Raw genomic sequence first — 16,667 nt, forward strand, 5'->3', positions numbered from 1 at the left:
TATCTTATGTTAAACCATTGAAATAAAATTACAAATATTTTTGGGTAAAATGAATTTTGGTCATAGGAGTTCATTCTTAAAACTGTCTCAGCAGTCAATGAATTTTTCAAACTAGGTGAAATGTGAGTGTTGCAGGAAAATTCAGTGGACTGCATAAATGGTCTTTCACCCAACTTCCTATCTACTGAAGAATCTTGACACAATTTTCTAAGGAACTAATTAATAATAAAACGTGATTGTATGTGTAAAGATGTATAGGAAAACATTAAATAATGTTTTTGTAAATATCCAGCTGTTCTCATGTTGCAATTGAAAGTTTTTAGGTTTTTAGGTTTTATTACTATACTTTTCCACTCAACAAAAAACAAGAAAGGTGATTACATTTTTTTTTTAAAGCTATTTTTGCTGGATGTACAGTTCTTCCTTGGCAGTTACTTTCTTTTAGCACGTTGGAGATATTGTACTGTCTTCTGGCTTCTACACTTGGTGTTGGGAAGTCAGCTGTTACTTTAACTAGCTCCTTTGAAGGTAGTAGACCTACATCTCCTCCTTTGTTTCATTTTAAGATTCTTTGTTTGATTCACTTTGTTTTCTTTAAACATTCTCAGTTTGTCTAAGAGTGGACTTTTTTTAATCTATTCTGCTTGGGTTTCACTAGGCTTCTTAAGTCTTTAAAATGGTGTCTTGTATCAATTCTGGAAAATTCTCAGCCATTATTGCTTTAAAATTTCTACCTGTTCTTTCTCCTCTCTGACTGGGATACCAAACAAGTGTGTTTTAGACCTTCTCGATCTGTCTTCCACCTCTTAGTCTCATGTCTGCATTTTCCTTCTTTTTTGTTCTTTCTTTGCTGAATTACAGATTACCTCTCCTGAACTATTTACCAGTTTGTTAATACTCTATTATGTTTTGTCCATTCTGCTGTCATTTGGCTAATTGGTTATTGTATGTTCTAGAAGTTCTATTTTCATATCTGCTATGTTTTTTTTTTATGGGTTCTTGTTACAGGCTAGGCAGATACTTTAAAATTTGTTCTTCTTTGTCTAAATGCTGTAGATTGCTTTTTTTTTGAACAGATGTAAGCTATTTATTGAATATTTGCCACCAAATATTGTTAAATACATTATCTTGCAGCATATCATTTTCAGGTGAAAATGTCAGAAACAATCACCAGTATTTACAATTCTTTTAAGGAATGTTATAAAATGATACATTAAGACGTAAATTCTTTTGGCTTATAATGCTTAAAAGAATGATAATAAAAAAAGTGATGCAGAATCTTCAGTGTGAGATTATGATTAAGCTACATTTTACAGGAATATGATATAGGATGGCAGTAATCCCATACAACATCGTGGATTAGGTCCCTTCAAGAGGAGCTGATAATTTATACAGTCAGACTTTAAAATTTACAGATAAAGGTAGTGCAGTTCTGCTGCCAAGAAGTACTTCTCTTAATATATTCACTTCAGGCCACAGTTTTGAAGGTCTGAAGTATCAAGTTGGTTTGATGAATTAGTTGGTTGGCATTTGTGAACACATTCATTACCCTGCCATCTTTAAAATAGGTTTTCAGAGTATCACCAAAACTTTTGGAATACTTTACAAATTCTTTCTTTTGGTATTCAAGTACTCTGCAGTTCTGATATTGATATTTCTTGAAGACATTATTTATTATATCAAGAAATTCTTTTATTGTACTAGCTATATCCTTGATTGTCTGCAGAAACTTCACTCTGTTATTGATCTCATCTGGGATCTTACTGAGAATTTGTTTAAGTGCTCATGCCTTTTCATTTAGACCCTGGGATTCTGGTTCTGGTCATTCAATCTTAAATTCTTCTACATCATTAGCTGCCATATGAAGAAGAGACACTGTGAGATTAACTTCTACACTTTTTCTCTCTGAAATTTTCATAATGATATCTTGTGTGAGACCTGGATTTTCTTTTGCAGCCTTAATGAAAGCTGCTGTCAGTGTCTGAGCTTCAGACAGATTTACTTGTTCTAGCTCATTAAGCACAGAATACATGACTGCATAGAGGAGCATAGAAACCATGGAAATGGTCTCAGCTTTTTTCTTCATCTCTTCCATTGTCATCCTCATTCAAAAGCCAACTAAAAGAGAAAAAGCAATACTAAAATGCAGAAGAATCTTCAGGAAATGAAGTATTTCTTCCCCTTTTTTTGTGATAAAAAGGGCAAGGAACATAACACTGAATGGCAACTGGGGCAGAGACTCCACTTCCCACCTTTTTTTGTGTATAGATTGCTGTTTTTTTGTTTGTTTTGTTTCCAGTGCTTTAATATCCCTGTATTTTGAATTTTCAGAAGATGAGGTTACCACGATGTGATGCTTCTGAAGTATTTTTTTAAATTGTGAAATATAACATATACAAAAAAAGCAAATTTCCAAGTACATTTTAACAAGTAGTTATAGAACAGATTTTAAAGTTTGTGTGGGTTACAGTTCCACGATTTTTTGTTTTTTACTTCTCTAATATACTAAAAGAAATAACAATATAATGATTCAGCAGTATAGATTGCTTTTTATAATCTGTGTCTGCTAAGTCCAGTATTTAAAAATTTGTGTAGATCTGTTTCTGCTATCTGTTGTTTGTACTTGTTTCTCATTCATGTTGCCTTCTTTTCTTGTGTGCCTGGTTATCTTTTGATTGATTACTGTCCTCATACAGTTGTTTTGAGGGGATTTCCAGGGTGAATGTGCTTTTCTCCAAGAGGAACTGTTTTTGCTTTGCCAGGCTTCTGGGAGTATTATCAGTAAGGAATTTTTTAGAGCCATACTTAGGTTTGTCGCTCTCTGACCTGTCTGTACTGTGTGTCCTTGGGTTGGCCACAATTATACAGGAACTTTTTGTTTTTCTTGCCTTTTTTTTTCTCTGCCCAGGCCAAGATAGCCTTCTCTTCATTCTTATGTGGTTGGGGTGCAGATGATGGGTCAATGCTAGTTCACTTTTCCCCTGAGGTTGTTATGCTTTTGGGTCTCAGTTTAATGTGGGAAGGGTTTCCTGTATGATCCCCATGTGTGACAGTTCCTAATTCTTCTTTTTGCCACCATGCCCCTTGAGATTGAGGATCTCATGTGCAAGTATCCTCAGGGCAACGCTGCTTTAATTCTCCTGGGTTCATGTTTCTTCAGAATTTAACCTATCAGTTCCCCTAGAGATGCTTTGCAAAGATAATTTTTTTTTTTTTTATACATGGGCAGGCACCGGGAATCGACCCGGGTCCTCTGGCATTCCAGGCAAGCGTTCTTGCCTGCTGAGCCACCGTGGCCCGCCCGCAAAGATAATTTTAATGCATACAAATTTTCCAGATTATGGAAGGATATTTCAGGTGGGGGAAATAATGTATAGAGTTACAGAGATAAAATTTTGGTGTGCTATGGGAAGTGCACATAGTTTGGTGTAATTGGAAGATACAATATTTTGTGGAAGAAAATTGAAACCAGGAAGATTTTAAAGGCCTGGGAAAAAGATTTAGATAGCGCCAAAGAGTCAGTGTAGTTGGTGTTCTAGTTTGCTAGCTGCTGAAATACAACACACCAGAGACGGGTTGGCTTTCAATAAAAGGGGATTTATTTAATTGACATATAGTTCTTCAGAGGAAAGGCAGCTAACTTTCAACTGGTGTTCTTTCTTATGTGGGAAGGCACAGGACGATCTCTGCTGGCCTTCTCTCCAGACCTCTGGGTTCCAACAACTTTCCCCAGGGTGATTCCTTTCTGCATCTCCAAAGGCCTGGGCTGAGCTGCGAGTGCTGAGATGAGGTATGCTGAGCTGCCTGGGCTGTGCTATGTTGAGCTCTCTCATTTAAGCAGCAGCCAATTAAATCAAACACCATTCATTACAGCGGGCATGCCTTCTAGCCGACTTCTGAGGTAATCAACAGGTTTTTTTGGTGCAGAATTTTCTCCCCAGTTCTTATGATTTGTTTTAATTTTCTCCCTCACTCAGTGCCCCCCTTTTGTTATACTTTTTAGTTCTGTGACAGTTCTGTTTTATAGCAGTTCAGTTTAAACCCCCAGTCAATATAAATTGGATTGAGTGTGTGTACCTCTTGCCAACAGATCTGTCATAGTCTCTCTCTCTCTTCCTTACCTCCTGAGGGCCTCCCTCTTTTTCCCAAAATATTAATTTTTTCTGTTATTAATAATAATTGATATTACTAGTCATTGCTCCAGTCAGAACACCAATTTCTGGCCAACCATTCAGTAAGCACTTGTTGGGTATTTATATACGCTCACCCCTGTGAAAGCTGCTTGATGGCAGAGTGGTGAACAGGACAGACATGGTGACACCACCTTTCCCTTTTAGAGCTTACAATCCAGAGATATGTAGGAGAGATGCTTAACAATAATTACATATCTCTCTTGAGAATAATTGCTGGTGTGTAAAGTATTTCTAGTGAGAAAGAGAGCATTGTTGTGGTCAGATTCACGTGTCAACTTGGCTGGGTGGTGATACCTGTTCGTCTGGTTGGGCAAGTGCTGGCCTGTCTTTTGCTATGAGGACATTTCATAGAATTAAATCATGACCATGTCAGCTGTATCCACAGCTGATTCCATTTGTAATCAGCTAAGGGTAGTGCCTTTTGCAATGAGTGATGCTTAATCTAATCACTGGAAGCCTTTTAAGGAGGATTCAGAAGAGACAGATTCTCTTCCTGCTTTGGCCGGGAAGCCTCTCCTGTGGAGTTTGTCCAGACCCTCCATCAGAATCATCAGCTTCTCAGCATGCCCTACAGATTTTGAACTCTTATGTTCCCATGGTTACGTGAGACACTTTTATAAATTTTATATCTATGAATATTTCCTGTTGATTCTGTTTCTCAAGAGAACCCTAACTAATACAACTTGGTACCAGGAGTGCTTCTTAAGAAACAGAATCTTAAAATTGGATTTTAATGAATAATTTTCTACTCTCACTGGACTCAAAGGCTCTGAGGATTCTGATTCCCATAATCAGAATGACACTGCCAATCCATGGAGTGAGTTGGCAAAAGAGATAGTCAGAATATCACCATTCGATTCTCTTCTTAATGCTTCTCTTGTATGAAGCCATGCTCTGGGGGATAATGTTTTTGACAACTTTACAAGAGTTTTGTGGAAACATAGAGATGTTGGCTGGTTGTTAGATACAGTGGATACATTAATGAGTGAAAGGGATGGACTTAAGGCTTCAAACGAGAAGCTTAAATGCCGTCTGACAGATGTAGAAGTTTCTCTGAGTGTCCTGAAAGAAAATCTTATTTCCTGTAGCCATAGACTTGAGATTTCTGAAAATCAGACTCAGAATCTTATTGTTAGAGTAGAACTTTACAGCATAAACTGAAATCTCAGTTTTGCATGGTGTCTGCCATTAAAGTGAGGGCACTGATTGGAATTGAGTGGGACCCTGAAAAATGGGATGGCGACATATGGATTGATAATGATGTCAGGGGTGAGGTTGAAACTGTAGGTCATGCTGAGTCTTCTCTAGATAACCCTGTAATAGTCTACTCTGAGAACATAACCACCCCACCTCCAGCCTGCCTTGAGGAGTTAGTTGGCCACCCAACTTCCACCTGAAGGAATTAGCCCTAGAGTGATCAATCCTGTTTCATCAGATGAAACTGCAAATGAATGCCCTGGAGCACATGGCTTGGAAGATATATCCAAGCCTTTTCATGACCCACCCCTACCACCCCTTGTTACTTCCAGACATATAACTAGACTAAAGTCCCAACAGGGCTCTAAAGGTGAGGTGCAACATATCACACATTAGGAGGTATGTTATACTCCGAAAGAAGTGTGTGAGTTTTCCAATTTATGTAGACAGAAATCAGGGGAATATGTGTGGCAGTGGATTTTAAGGATGTGGGATAATGGTGGGAAGAATATAAAGCTGGATCAGGCTGAATTTATTGGTATAGGCCCACTAAGCAGAGATTCTGCATTCAGTGTTATAGCTCGAGGGGTTAGAAAAGGCATTAACATTTTGATCGTTTCTTGAAACATGGATAAAAGGGTGACCAACATTACCTGATGTTGAAATGCCAGAACTGCCTTGGTATCGTGTAGATGAAGGGATCCAGAGGCTTAGAGAGATTGGAATATTAGAGTGGATTTATCACGTAAAGCCTACTCTTACACCCCAGCAATATCTGGAGGATGCACCTTTTACCAGAACAGTGAGAAATAAATTTGTGAGACTAGCACCATCATTCCTAAAGAGCTCTGTAGTTGCACTTCTCTATAGGTCAGATATTACTGTGGGAACTGCTTGTCACTGAGCTGGAATCCTTAAACACAATGGGGATGACCAGATTCTGCGTTGGCACAAGCCAGGTGGCAGCACTTAATCGCCAAAGACAGGGTGGATGTGGCTATTATAATAGATAGCAAAGTCAAAGCAAGAGTCAGAATAATCTGACTCACAGAGATTGGGGGCATTGGCTAGTAAATCTTGGGATACATAGAAATACAGTAAATGGACAGTCTACTAAATTCTTGTTTGAGCTGTGTAAACGAAAGAATTCTAGGTCAAGTGAACAGAAGTCTAATCAGAATTACAAAAACACAGAGTCATAGCCCCTTAATCAATTTCCAGACTTGAGACAGTTTATAGAACCAGAGACCCTTGAATGAAGGGGAGACCAGGTCCTTTTGGGGAGAACCCTATTACACTGCCACAAATTTATACTGTTAATCTTCCTCCAAGCCTTCCCCAAGGAGACTGACTTCCTTTTACCAGGGTAACTGTGCATTGGAGAAAAGGAAATGATCAGATATTTTGGGGCTTACTAGACACTGATTCAGAAGTGACGTTAATTCCGGGGGACCCAAAATGTCACTCTGGCCCACCAGTCAGAGGGGAGAATAATGGAGGTCAGGTGATCAATGGAGTTTTAGCTCAGGTCCATCTCACAGTGTGTCCAGTGGGCCCCCAGACCCATTCTGTAGTTATTTCCCCAGTTCCACAATGTATAATTGGAATAGGCATACTGAACAACTGGCAGAATCCCCACATTGGCTCTCTAACTCATGCATTGAGGGCTATTACAGTGGGAAAGGCCAAGGAGAAGCCACTAGAACTGCCCCTACCTAGCAAAATAGTAAATTAGAAACAATACTGGATTCCTGGAGGGATTGCAGAGATTACTGCCACTCTTAAGGACTTGAAGAATGCAGAGGTGGTGATTCCCACCACATCCCCATTCAACTCTATTTGACCTGTACAGAAAAGAGATGGGTCTTGGAGGATGACAGTGGATTATTGTAAGCTTTACCAGGTGGTAACTCCAATTGCAGCTGCTGTTACATCCTCAGGTACCTGGTATGAAGCTATTGATCTGGCAAATGCTTTTTTCTCAATAGCTGTTAGTAAGGACCACCAGAAACAGTTTGCTTTCAGCTGGCAAGGTCAGCAATATACTTTCACTGTCCTACCTCAGTGATATATCAACTCTCCAGCCCTATGTCATAATCTTGTCCACAGGGACCTTGATTGTTTCTCCCTCCCACGAGACATTGCATTGGTCCATTATATTGATGATATGTTGATTGGACCTAGTGAGCAAGAAGTACCAACTACTCTGGACTTACTGGCAAGGCATTTGCATATCAGAGGATGGGAAATAAATCAACCCTTCCACCTCAGTGAAATTTCTAGGTGTCTAGTGGTGTGGGACATGTTGAGATATCCCTTCTAAGGTGAAGCATAAGTTGCTGCATCTTGCCCCTCCTGCAACCAAAAAAAAGGCACAATTTCTACTTGGTCGCTTTGGGTTTTGGCGACAACATATTCCTCATTTGGGTGTGCTACTCCGGCCCATTTATCGAGTGACCAGAAAAGCTGCTAATTTTGAGTGGAGACCTGAACAAGAGGAGGCCCTGTGACAGGTCTAGGCTGCTGTACAAAGCTGCTCTGCCACGTGGACCATATGATCCACAGGTCCAATGGTCCTGGAAGTGTCAGTGGCAAATAGAGATGCTCTTTGAAGCTTTTGACAGGCCCTTATAAGAGACTCACAATGCATACTCTTAGGATTTTGCGTAGAGCCTTACCGTCTGCTGCAGATAACTACTCTCCTTTTGAGAAACAGCTTTTGGCCTGCTACTGGGCCTTAGTAGAGACTGAACGCTTAATCTTGGGCCACCAAGTTACCATGAGACCTGAGTTGCCTATCATGAGTTGGATGTTATCTAACCCACCAAACCATAAAGTTGGGCGTGTGCAGCAGCATTCTATCGTAAAATGGAAATGGTATATATGAGATAGAGCCAGAGCAGGTCCTGAAGGCACAAGTAAGTTAAATGAGGAAGTGGCCCAAATGACCATGGTCTCCACTCTTTCTCTTTACCATACCAGAGCTATGGCCTCTTGGGGAGTCCTCACAGTGAACTGACTGAGGAAGAAAAAACTCGGGCCCTAGTTTATAGGTGGTTCAGCATGATATGCTAGTACCACCCGAAAGTGGACAGCTGCAGCACTACATCCTCTTTCTGGGGTATCTTTGAGGTATAGTATTGAGGTGAAATCCTCCCAGTGGGCAGAAATTTGAGCAGTGCATTTGGTTGTTTATTTTGCTTGGAAGGAGGACTGATCCGAGGTGTGTTTGTATACTGACTCATGGACTGTTGCTAATGATTTGGCTGGATGATCAGGGACTTGGAAAGACCATAATTGGAAAATTGATGACAGAGAGGTCTGGGAAAGAGATATGTGGACAGACCTTTCCGAGTGGGCTAAAAACATGAAGATATTTGTGTCCCATATGAATGTGCATCAGAGGGTGACTTCAGCAGAGGAAGATTTTAATAATCAAGTGGATAAGATGACCTGTTCTGTGAATACCAGTCAGCTTCTTTCACCAACAACTCCTGTCATTGCCCATTGGGCTCATGAACAGAGTGGTCATGGTGGTAAGGATGGACGTTACGCATGGACTCAGCAACATGAACTTCCACTCGGCTGACCTGGCTATAGCCATTGCTGAGTGCCCAGTCTGCAAGCAGCAGAGACCCACACTCAGCCCCCGATATGACACCATTCCCCGTGGTAACCAGCCAGCTATATGGTGGCAGGTTGATTACATTGGACCACTCCCTTCATGGAAGAGGCAGCAATTTGTTGTAACTGAAATAGACACATACTCTGGATATGGGTTTGCTTTCCCTGCATGCAGTGCTTCTGGCAAAACTGCCATCCATGGGCTTACAGAATGCCTTATCCATATTTATGGTATTCCAACACAGCATTGTTTGTGATCAGGGAACATACTTCACAGCAAATGAAGTGCGGAAATGGGCACATACTCATGGAATTCTCTGGTCTTACCATGTTTTCCATCATCCAGAAGCACTGGATTGATAGGATGGTGGAATATCCTTTTGAAAACTCAATTGTGGTGCCCAGTAGGTGGCAGTACCTTGCAGGGCTGGGGTAATGTTCTTCAGGAAGCTGTATATGCTCTGAATCAGCATCCACTGTATGGTACTGTTTCTCCCATAGCCAGGATCCGTGGGTCCAGGAACCAAGGGGTGGAAATGGGAGTGGCACCACTCACTATTACCCCTAGTGATCCACTAGGAAAATTTTTGCTCCCTGTCCCTGCGACCCTGAGCTCTGCTGGTCTACAGGTTTTAGTTCCAAAAGGAGAAGTGCTTCCACCTGGAGAAACAACAATGATTCCATTGAACTGAAATCTAAGACTGCCACCTGGTCACTTTGGGCTACTCATGCCCCTGGATCAACAAGCCAAGAAGGGGGTTACATTATTGGCTGGGTTTATTGACCCTCACTATCAGGGGGAAATAGGACTACAGCTACACAATGGAGGTAAAGAAGTATTTTCCTGGAATATAGGACATCCCCTAGGGCGTCTTTTAGTACTACCATGCCCTGTCATTAAAATTAATGGAAAACTGCAACAACCCAATCCAGGCAAGACTACCAATGGCTTTGAAAATTCAGAAATGAAGGTTTAGGTCACCCCATCAGGGTAAGAGTCATGACCAGCTGAAGTGCTTGCTGAGGGTAAAGGGAACATGGAAGGGATAGTGGAGGCAGGTAGTGATAATTATGACCTATGACCATGTGATCAGTTACAGAAGCGAGGGCTGTAATGCTGTTTTGTTCCTGTGATACTATTTAAGTTGTAAGATATCAAGTTTAAGAATGAATATTACCCAAGGATTTGCGCCCTATTCTGGAGAGATTTAATGTGTTTCCAGTTATATCCAGGATATTTAGTATTGTTAGGTGAAAAAAAATGTGTTTTTTGTTTAGAAATTAGATATGGTTTAAGTTGATTAGTATAGCTGCGAAGTTGACACGGGGTGGACTTTCGTGGCCAGGTTCATGTGTCAACTTGGCTAGGTGGTGGTACCTGTTTGTCTGGTTAGGCAAGTGCTGGCCTGTCTTTTGCTATGAGGACATTTTGTAGAATTAAATCATGATCACATAGGCTGCATCCAGAGCTGATTCCATTTGTAATTAGCCAAGGGGAGTGTCTTCTTTAATGAGTGATGCTTAATCTAATCACTGGAAGCCTTTTAAGGAGGATTCCAAAGAGACAGGTTCTTTCCTGCTTCAGCCAGTGAGCCTCTCCTGTGGAGTTAGTCCAGACCCTCCATTGAAATCGTCACCTTCACAGCCTGCTCTACAGATTTTGGACTCTACATTCCTACGGTTACGTGAGACGGTTTTATAAATTATGTGTTTACGTGTATTTCCTGTTGATCCTGTTTCTCTAGAGAACCCTATCTAATACAAGCATACCATACGACCTTCCTACTAACTTATTCTCATAGCAGTATCAAAGCTTAGTGTACTCGCAATTTCTTAGAAGCTATTAAATCCCACCTCCACCTCCACTTGGAACCTCTCAAGTTGTTGTACTGTGCCTGTTAGATGGAAAAGAGGTCCTTCAAAACCCTTTTCATCTTCTTGTGAAACTTGAACAGTGACGCACAGAGCAGTTTGCTGTGCAACAGACAATTGTGCTGTTTCTCGCCTCATGACTCCTAACTGCAGTTGTTAGTGGACCCATTTTGGAAACTTCTGGGAAGGGTATTTTTTTTTTTTGATCTCTAATTTTTAAAAAATATTATCGATATATATTATATATTCACATACCATGTAATCATCCAGGGTGTACAATGGGAAGTTCACAATATCATCAAATAGCTGTGCATTTATCATCATAATCAACTTTTTTTTCTTTTTTGTGAAAAATAATATATATACAAAAAAGCAATAAATTTAGAGCACATTGCAACAATTACTTGTAGAACTGATTTCAGAGTTTGGTATGGGTTACAGTTCTACAATTTTAGGTTTTTACTTTCAGCTACTCTAAGATACTGAAGACTAAAAGAAATATCAATATAATGATTCAGCAGTCATACTCGTTTGTTAAACCCTACCTTCTCTGTATAACTCTATCATCACCTTTGATCTTTCACTCTTTAGGCGTATTTGGGCTATGGCCATTCTAACGTTTTCATGTTGGAAGGGCCTGTAGATAATATGGGATAGAGGGATATAGAGAGATAGAGTTGATGTGCTGGAGGGCCTGGCCCCTCTGCATTTCAGGACATACCTGGTCCAGAGACCCATCTGGAGGTTATAGGTTTCTGAAAGTTACCGTAGTAAATGGAAACTTTGTAGAATCTTATATAATGCCCTAGGTGTTCTTTGGATTGGCAGGATTGATTTTGGTTTGGGGTTGGCAAGCTATGATAGGTAGCAATGTCTAACTGAAGTTTGTGTAAGAGCGACCTCCAGAGTAGCCTCTCCACTCTCTTTGAACTCTCTCACCCACTGACATCTTTTTTGTTACAATTCTTTTCCCCCCAATGGCTGTTTTGTATTTAGCTTGACTTAGTGGCTTGCATTCCACCCTGGGTCCTTGCAGACTTGGCTCCCTGTGCCTTTATATGCATGGTGGTCTAAACACTGCTTCTGTGAGTGGTTCTATTGTGATTGGATGCAGGAACTCAGGCTGTGCCTTCCCTGCATAACTGCCAACCTATGCAGTACTGAGTGAGGGGTTGGGATCCAGACTAGCAAGTCTAGGATGGAAATTTCCTACCTGATCTTGGAAGTTCTTTTTCTTGCATTGGCAGGCACTGGGAATTGAACCCAGGTCTCTGGCATGACTGGTGAGAACTCTTTCTTAGCTGAGGCATTGTGGCCTGCACTCTTTTTCTTTTTCTTTTATCCAGCATTTGTGGAATTATTTTCCAGAGTCTCTTGTTCCCCAGCATTCTAAACAAATGCGATTTGTTCTTTTATTAGTTGATCCTGAGGGAAGATTTTTCCAGGGGTTGTCTTATGTTATCATGTCATCACTTGTCTTGGCTATTGTTAGTCCTTTTCATGTCCATTCACATTTTAGAATCAGCTTGTAAATGTCCACTCAAACGCAGATGCAAGTTATTGTATTTTGTTTGAATTTGTATTGGTTGTGTAGATCAGTTCAAGAGAGTTGTCTTCTGGTACCTTGTTATGATATATCTCTGATATTTAGGTTTTCTCCAGTTTCTCTCAGTAGGGTTTTATAGTTTCTTTGTGGAGGCTTTTTACATCTTCTATTAGATTTATTCCTAGAAGATCCATAGTTTTGATCCTTCAAAAAAATTTCATTCTTGAACTTTGTTGCTGGTATATAGAAATATAATTGGTTTTTCTTTATTTGACCCTGTCTGTAGAAACCTTGCTTACCTATGTCAAGAATAACAGTAATTTTTCTATGGATTTTTCTAGATTTTCTGAGTTTTATCATTCAAGATAATCTGTGTGCTGCTTTGAAGTCATGTACCCCAGAAAATCCTTGTTCTTTTTCCTGATCCAATCTTGGGAGTACAGCCATGTTTCTTTAAATTTTGACCTGGTCTTGTAGGGCAGACCTATTGTTCAGGAAACCTTTTATTGGATGTGACATCCAGTTGTGAGTGTGACTTTTTGATTAGATGGAGATGTGACCCCCACCCGTTCAAGGTGGGTCTTGATTACTTTACTAGCATCCTTTAAGAAGGGGAACGATTTTGGAGAAACCTCAGATGAAGATGCAGATGTAGACACAGGCATTTGGAAATGCAGGAGTTTCAGGAGCAACTAGGAGTTGAGAGAGCCAATGGAAGCCAGGCAGGAATCAGTGACAGAGATGGAGATGTTGGAGATGCTTGGAGTGCCGAGAGAGCAGATGGACATTTTGAGATGCAGAGCCCTGCAGACATCACTACGTGCCTTTCCATGATATGCTAAGCAAGCCAGAACTTAAAGTTGTGACCCAGAGGAGCTAAGTGAAGGTCCACAGACGCTTATCAGAAGGTGGAAGCAGTGGAACTGGGAACAAGGACCAGCAAGCTCCAGTCCCATGCCTTCCCATGTTACACGTATTGGCCTTCCTTGAGTCAAGGTATCTTTCTCTGGGTGCCTTAGCTTGGGCATTTTTATGGTCTTAGAACTGTTAACTTGTAACTTAATAAATCCCCTTTATAAAAGCCATTCTGTTTCTAGTGTATTGCATTCTGTCAGCATTTAACAAACCAAAACAATCTGTAATGACAACGTTTGTTTTTTTCTTTTCCAATCTTGTCTTACCTATCAGCAGTCTTGTTTCTTTGTGTGTTTTGTTACCTTGTGTACTGGATGAAAGTAACATGGCCCTTCCATGGACCTGAGGGTACTGCTAGTCCAGGACAATTTTGATTCAAATTCAGGAGCTGAGGCCCAGGAAAAGTAGATAAAACTAGATAAAGGGAAGCTGGGTTGTAGATCTGTGTGAAGGCTAGTGCACTTCTGTTTCATCCTGGCTTAATCCTTTGGGATCCTAGAGGAGGTTGAGGGGTGGATTTTTTCCACTTTTACAGAGTCTCTTTGAAGCTACTTTCCCAGAATTAGCAAGTAATAAATGTGGACTTTAAATGGCAGGGCTTCCCTGTTCGCCTAGCGGTTCCTATAAAACTATTTTGATGCTTTGTGTAACTTCTTTACCTTAGCAATTAGAGTGTTCTTAATTATCTAGGCCACAATTTTGAAATTTAAGGTGTTTATGATACCATTGAGTTTTTAATTTCTGTTACTGAATTGTTTGTTTTTAGAACTTTTTTTTCTCAAACCGCTTTTTATACTTTTCCATTCATACAGATATCTTCAGGCTTGTGCTTTGTTTCTTGTGCATAGTAGCATACTTATTATCTGTGTACTTTACGAATCTGTTTCTTTTGCTTTTGTTCATGCAGTCTAGTTTAATTTTGTATCCTATTACAAAATGCAATGTTCTTGATGTTGTTTTTGAAAAACTATTTGTAGGAATTTTTTGAAGCATGCTGAGAAGCTATTTTCCTCCAGAGAAGATTTTTTACTCGTGCCATGTACCTGGGACTTTTGAATCAGAGATAACCTTAACATAAATTTGAGATTTCAGATTCCCCTGGTAATCCAATTTGAGCAGAAAAGCGTCTTATTAGACACTCTACTTTGTGTCAGCATGACTTTGTATATTAATGGTCTGTGCTTTTAAGAAGATGGTTTTAAATTATATCAATTATTTTCTTGTTTTCTGTGAGAAGTTGATCTGGAAAATGTAACTTGCTTTCCTGAAACAGAAAATTGTACTGCAGTTTATTTAACTAGATACCTGTTTTACATTTAGGAATTTTTTCTTTTTGTTATAGTAAATAATATGGCAATGAAGAAATGTTGTTCCTATTTGTGCATGTGTCCAGTTATTTACTGAAGACTAATTTTTAAAAGTGAAATTGTTAGAGGCTGCATTTTTTAATGCTTTTTAATATATATTGCCAAACTTCTACAACAAGATTTTCCCAAAATTGTGTATGCTAAGCCTTTTTTAACTTTTGCCATTTTAATAGGTATTTTAGAAAATAGTACCACATTATTATTTAATTTCTGTTTATTATTTTTGCTTATATAAATATTGTTATTTGTGTTTTACCACTTTTGTGATTACTACTGCCTAGGGTTTTAATTGAGAGTAACTTTTTGACAGGTAATGCAAACATTTCCTTTAGTTTGTCATTTGCATTTTATCTTCATTTATAGATTTTATTTTTCTGCATAGAGGTTTAAATTTTTAGTCTTTTATACAGTCAGATTTAGCAAATCTTTTATAAAGCCATAATCTGTCTGAGTTAATAGATTTATAGTTGCTCCTGAAAAAAATAATGTTTTAAGTATGGAGTTGCCTTATATTGTTAAAAAGTTGAAAACATAGTTTTCCATTCAATTGCATATAGATGTTTTAATATGTTAATTTAACTCTTGACTGGGATAATGCTTATTTTTAGTCTCTATTAACCTGAGTTTTTAATTACAACTCTTTTTCTCTTCCTTACTATAATACTTTCTGTTTCTCTGCTAATGTTCTTTTGATGTATGTGTTTGGTATATGTTTTTGGAGGTTGGCAAATTAGAGATTTGAAATAATATTGAATTTAGATTTTCTTTCCAATTTTTGCTTCAGTAATGAAAGTAATGATTCATTTACCGTATTAGGAAAGATTTGTGATATCAGGGTTTTAAATCTTTTTATGTAAGTATAGATTCTTCAGTAGAACAGGAAAACATTTTATTGAAACTGAATTAAGACTTTTAATTTCTTAATATATGTTTCCTTTTAGATAAGTGATGAAGAGAAGAACCTCCGAGAACAGGAGATTATTGCCTCATCACCAAGTGGGGTTCAGTTAGAGTTTGAGTCAGTTTATAAGGTATGTAAACTTTAAAAATTTTTCCAACATTTTATTAAATTTATCACATTGAACTTTATATACATCTTTAATTAACCCATTCGTATAGACTTGTTTCACCGCAGCTACCCCTCTCCAGCACAGATGTTGTATCCTTAATGTGGTGAGGACAGCATCTGTTGATTAATTAACATCCGTTGATGGATTAGGGGAGATGTGTCTCCACCCATTTGGGTGGTCTTGATTGGTTTACTGGAGTCCTATAAAAGAGGGAAGATTTGGAGAATGAGAAATTTGGAGAGAGCAGAGAATGCTGCAGCACCACGAAACAGAGAGAGTGAGAGATCACCACATTAAGGATGTGCCACATACTGCCATTCTGTGCTGGACCATCCTCCTATACAGATACTCTCTGTTTTAGTTTGCTAGCTGTCAGAATACAATATGCCAGAAACGGAATGGCTTTTAAAAAGAAGAATTTAATAAATTGCAAGTTTATAGTTCTAAGGCCATGAAAATGTCCCAGTTAAAGCAAATCTATAGAAATGTCCAATCTAAGGTATCCAGGGAAAGAATGCCAATGAAGTTCAAGGTTTCTCTCTCAAGTGGAAAGGCACATGGCAAACTCAGTCAGGGCTTTTCTGTCATCTCATCTGGAAAGGCATGGCAGACATGGCGGCATCTGCTGGCTTTCTCTCCAGGCCTTTTGTTTCATGAAGCTCCCCGGAAGGAATTTTCCTTCTTCATCTCTAAAGATTGCTGGCTGGTGGAGTCTCTGTTTCTTGTGACTGTGTTGTTCTGCTGTCTCAGAATTTCATGTCTTTCTCTCTTGTAATTCTCTTTTATAGGATTCCAGTAAAGTAATCAAGACCCACCTAGAATGGGTGGAGACATGTCTCTACCTAATTGTTTAACAACCACTCTTGATTGAGTCACATCTCTA

General features: G+C 39.3%; 1 protein-coding gene and 1 pseudogene across 3 annotated transcripts in view; one reads left to right on the top strand and one right to left on the bottom strand.

Annotated features, from left to right (window-relative positions):
• PRIM2 (DNA primase subunit 2) overlaps window positions 1-16,667 on the top strand; it is a 389,523-nt gene that overhangs the window by 49,187 nt on the left and 323,669 nt on the right. For all 3 annotated transcript variants that reach the window (XM_077162165.1, XM_077162166.1, XM_077162164.1), the window contains exon 6: window positions 15,656-15,745. In XM_077162165.1, coding sequence (XP_077018280.1) covers window positions 15,656-15,745 — 90 coding nt within the window. The remainder of the gene's footprint in view (window positions 1-15,655; window positions 15,746-16,667) is intronic.
• LOC143682702 (programmed cell death protein 10 pseudogene) lies at window positions 1,469-2,107 on the bottom strand (annotated as a pseudogene).

The sequence above is a fragment of the Tamandua tetradactyla genome, chromosome 5 (genome assembly GCF_023851605.1).
Source record: "Tamandua tetradactyla isolate mTamTet1 chromosome 5, mTamTet1.pri, whole genome shotgun sequence".
Taxonomy (NCBI): Eukaryota; Metazoa; Chordata; class Mammalia; order Pilosa; family Myrmecophagidae; genus Tamandua; species Tamandua tetradactyla.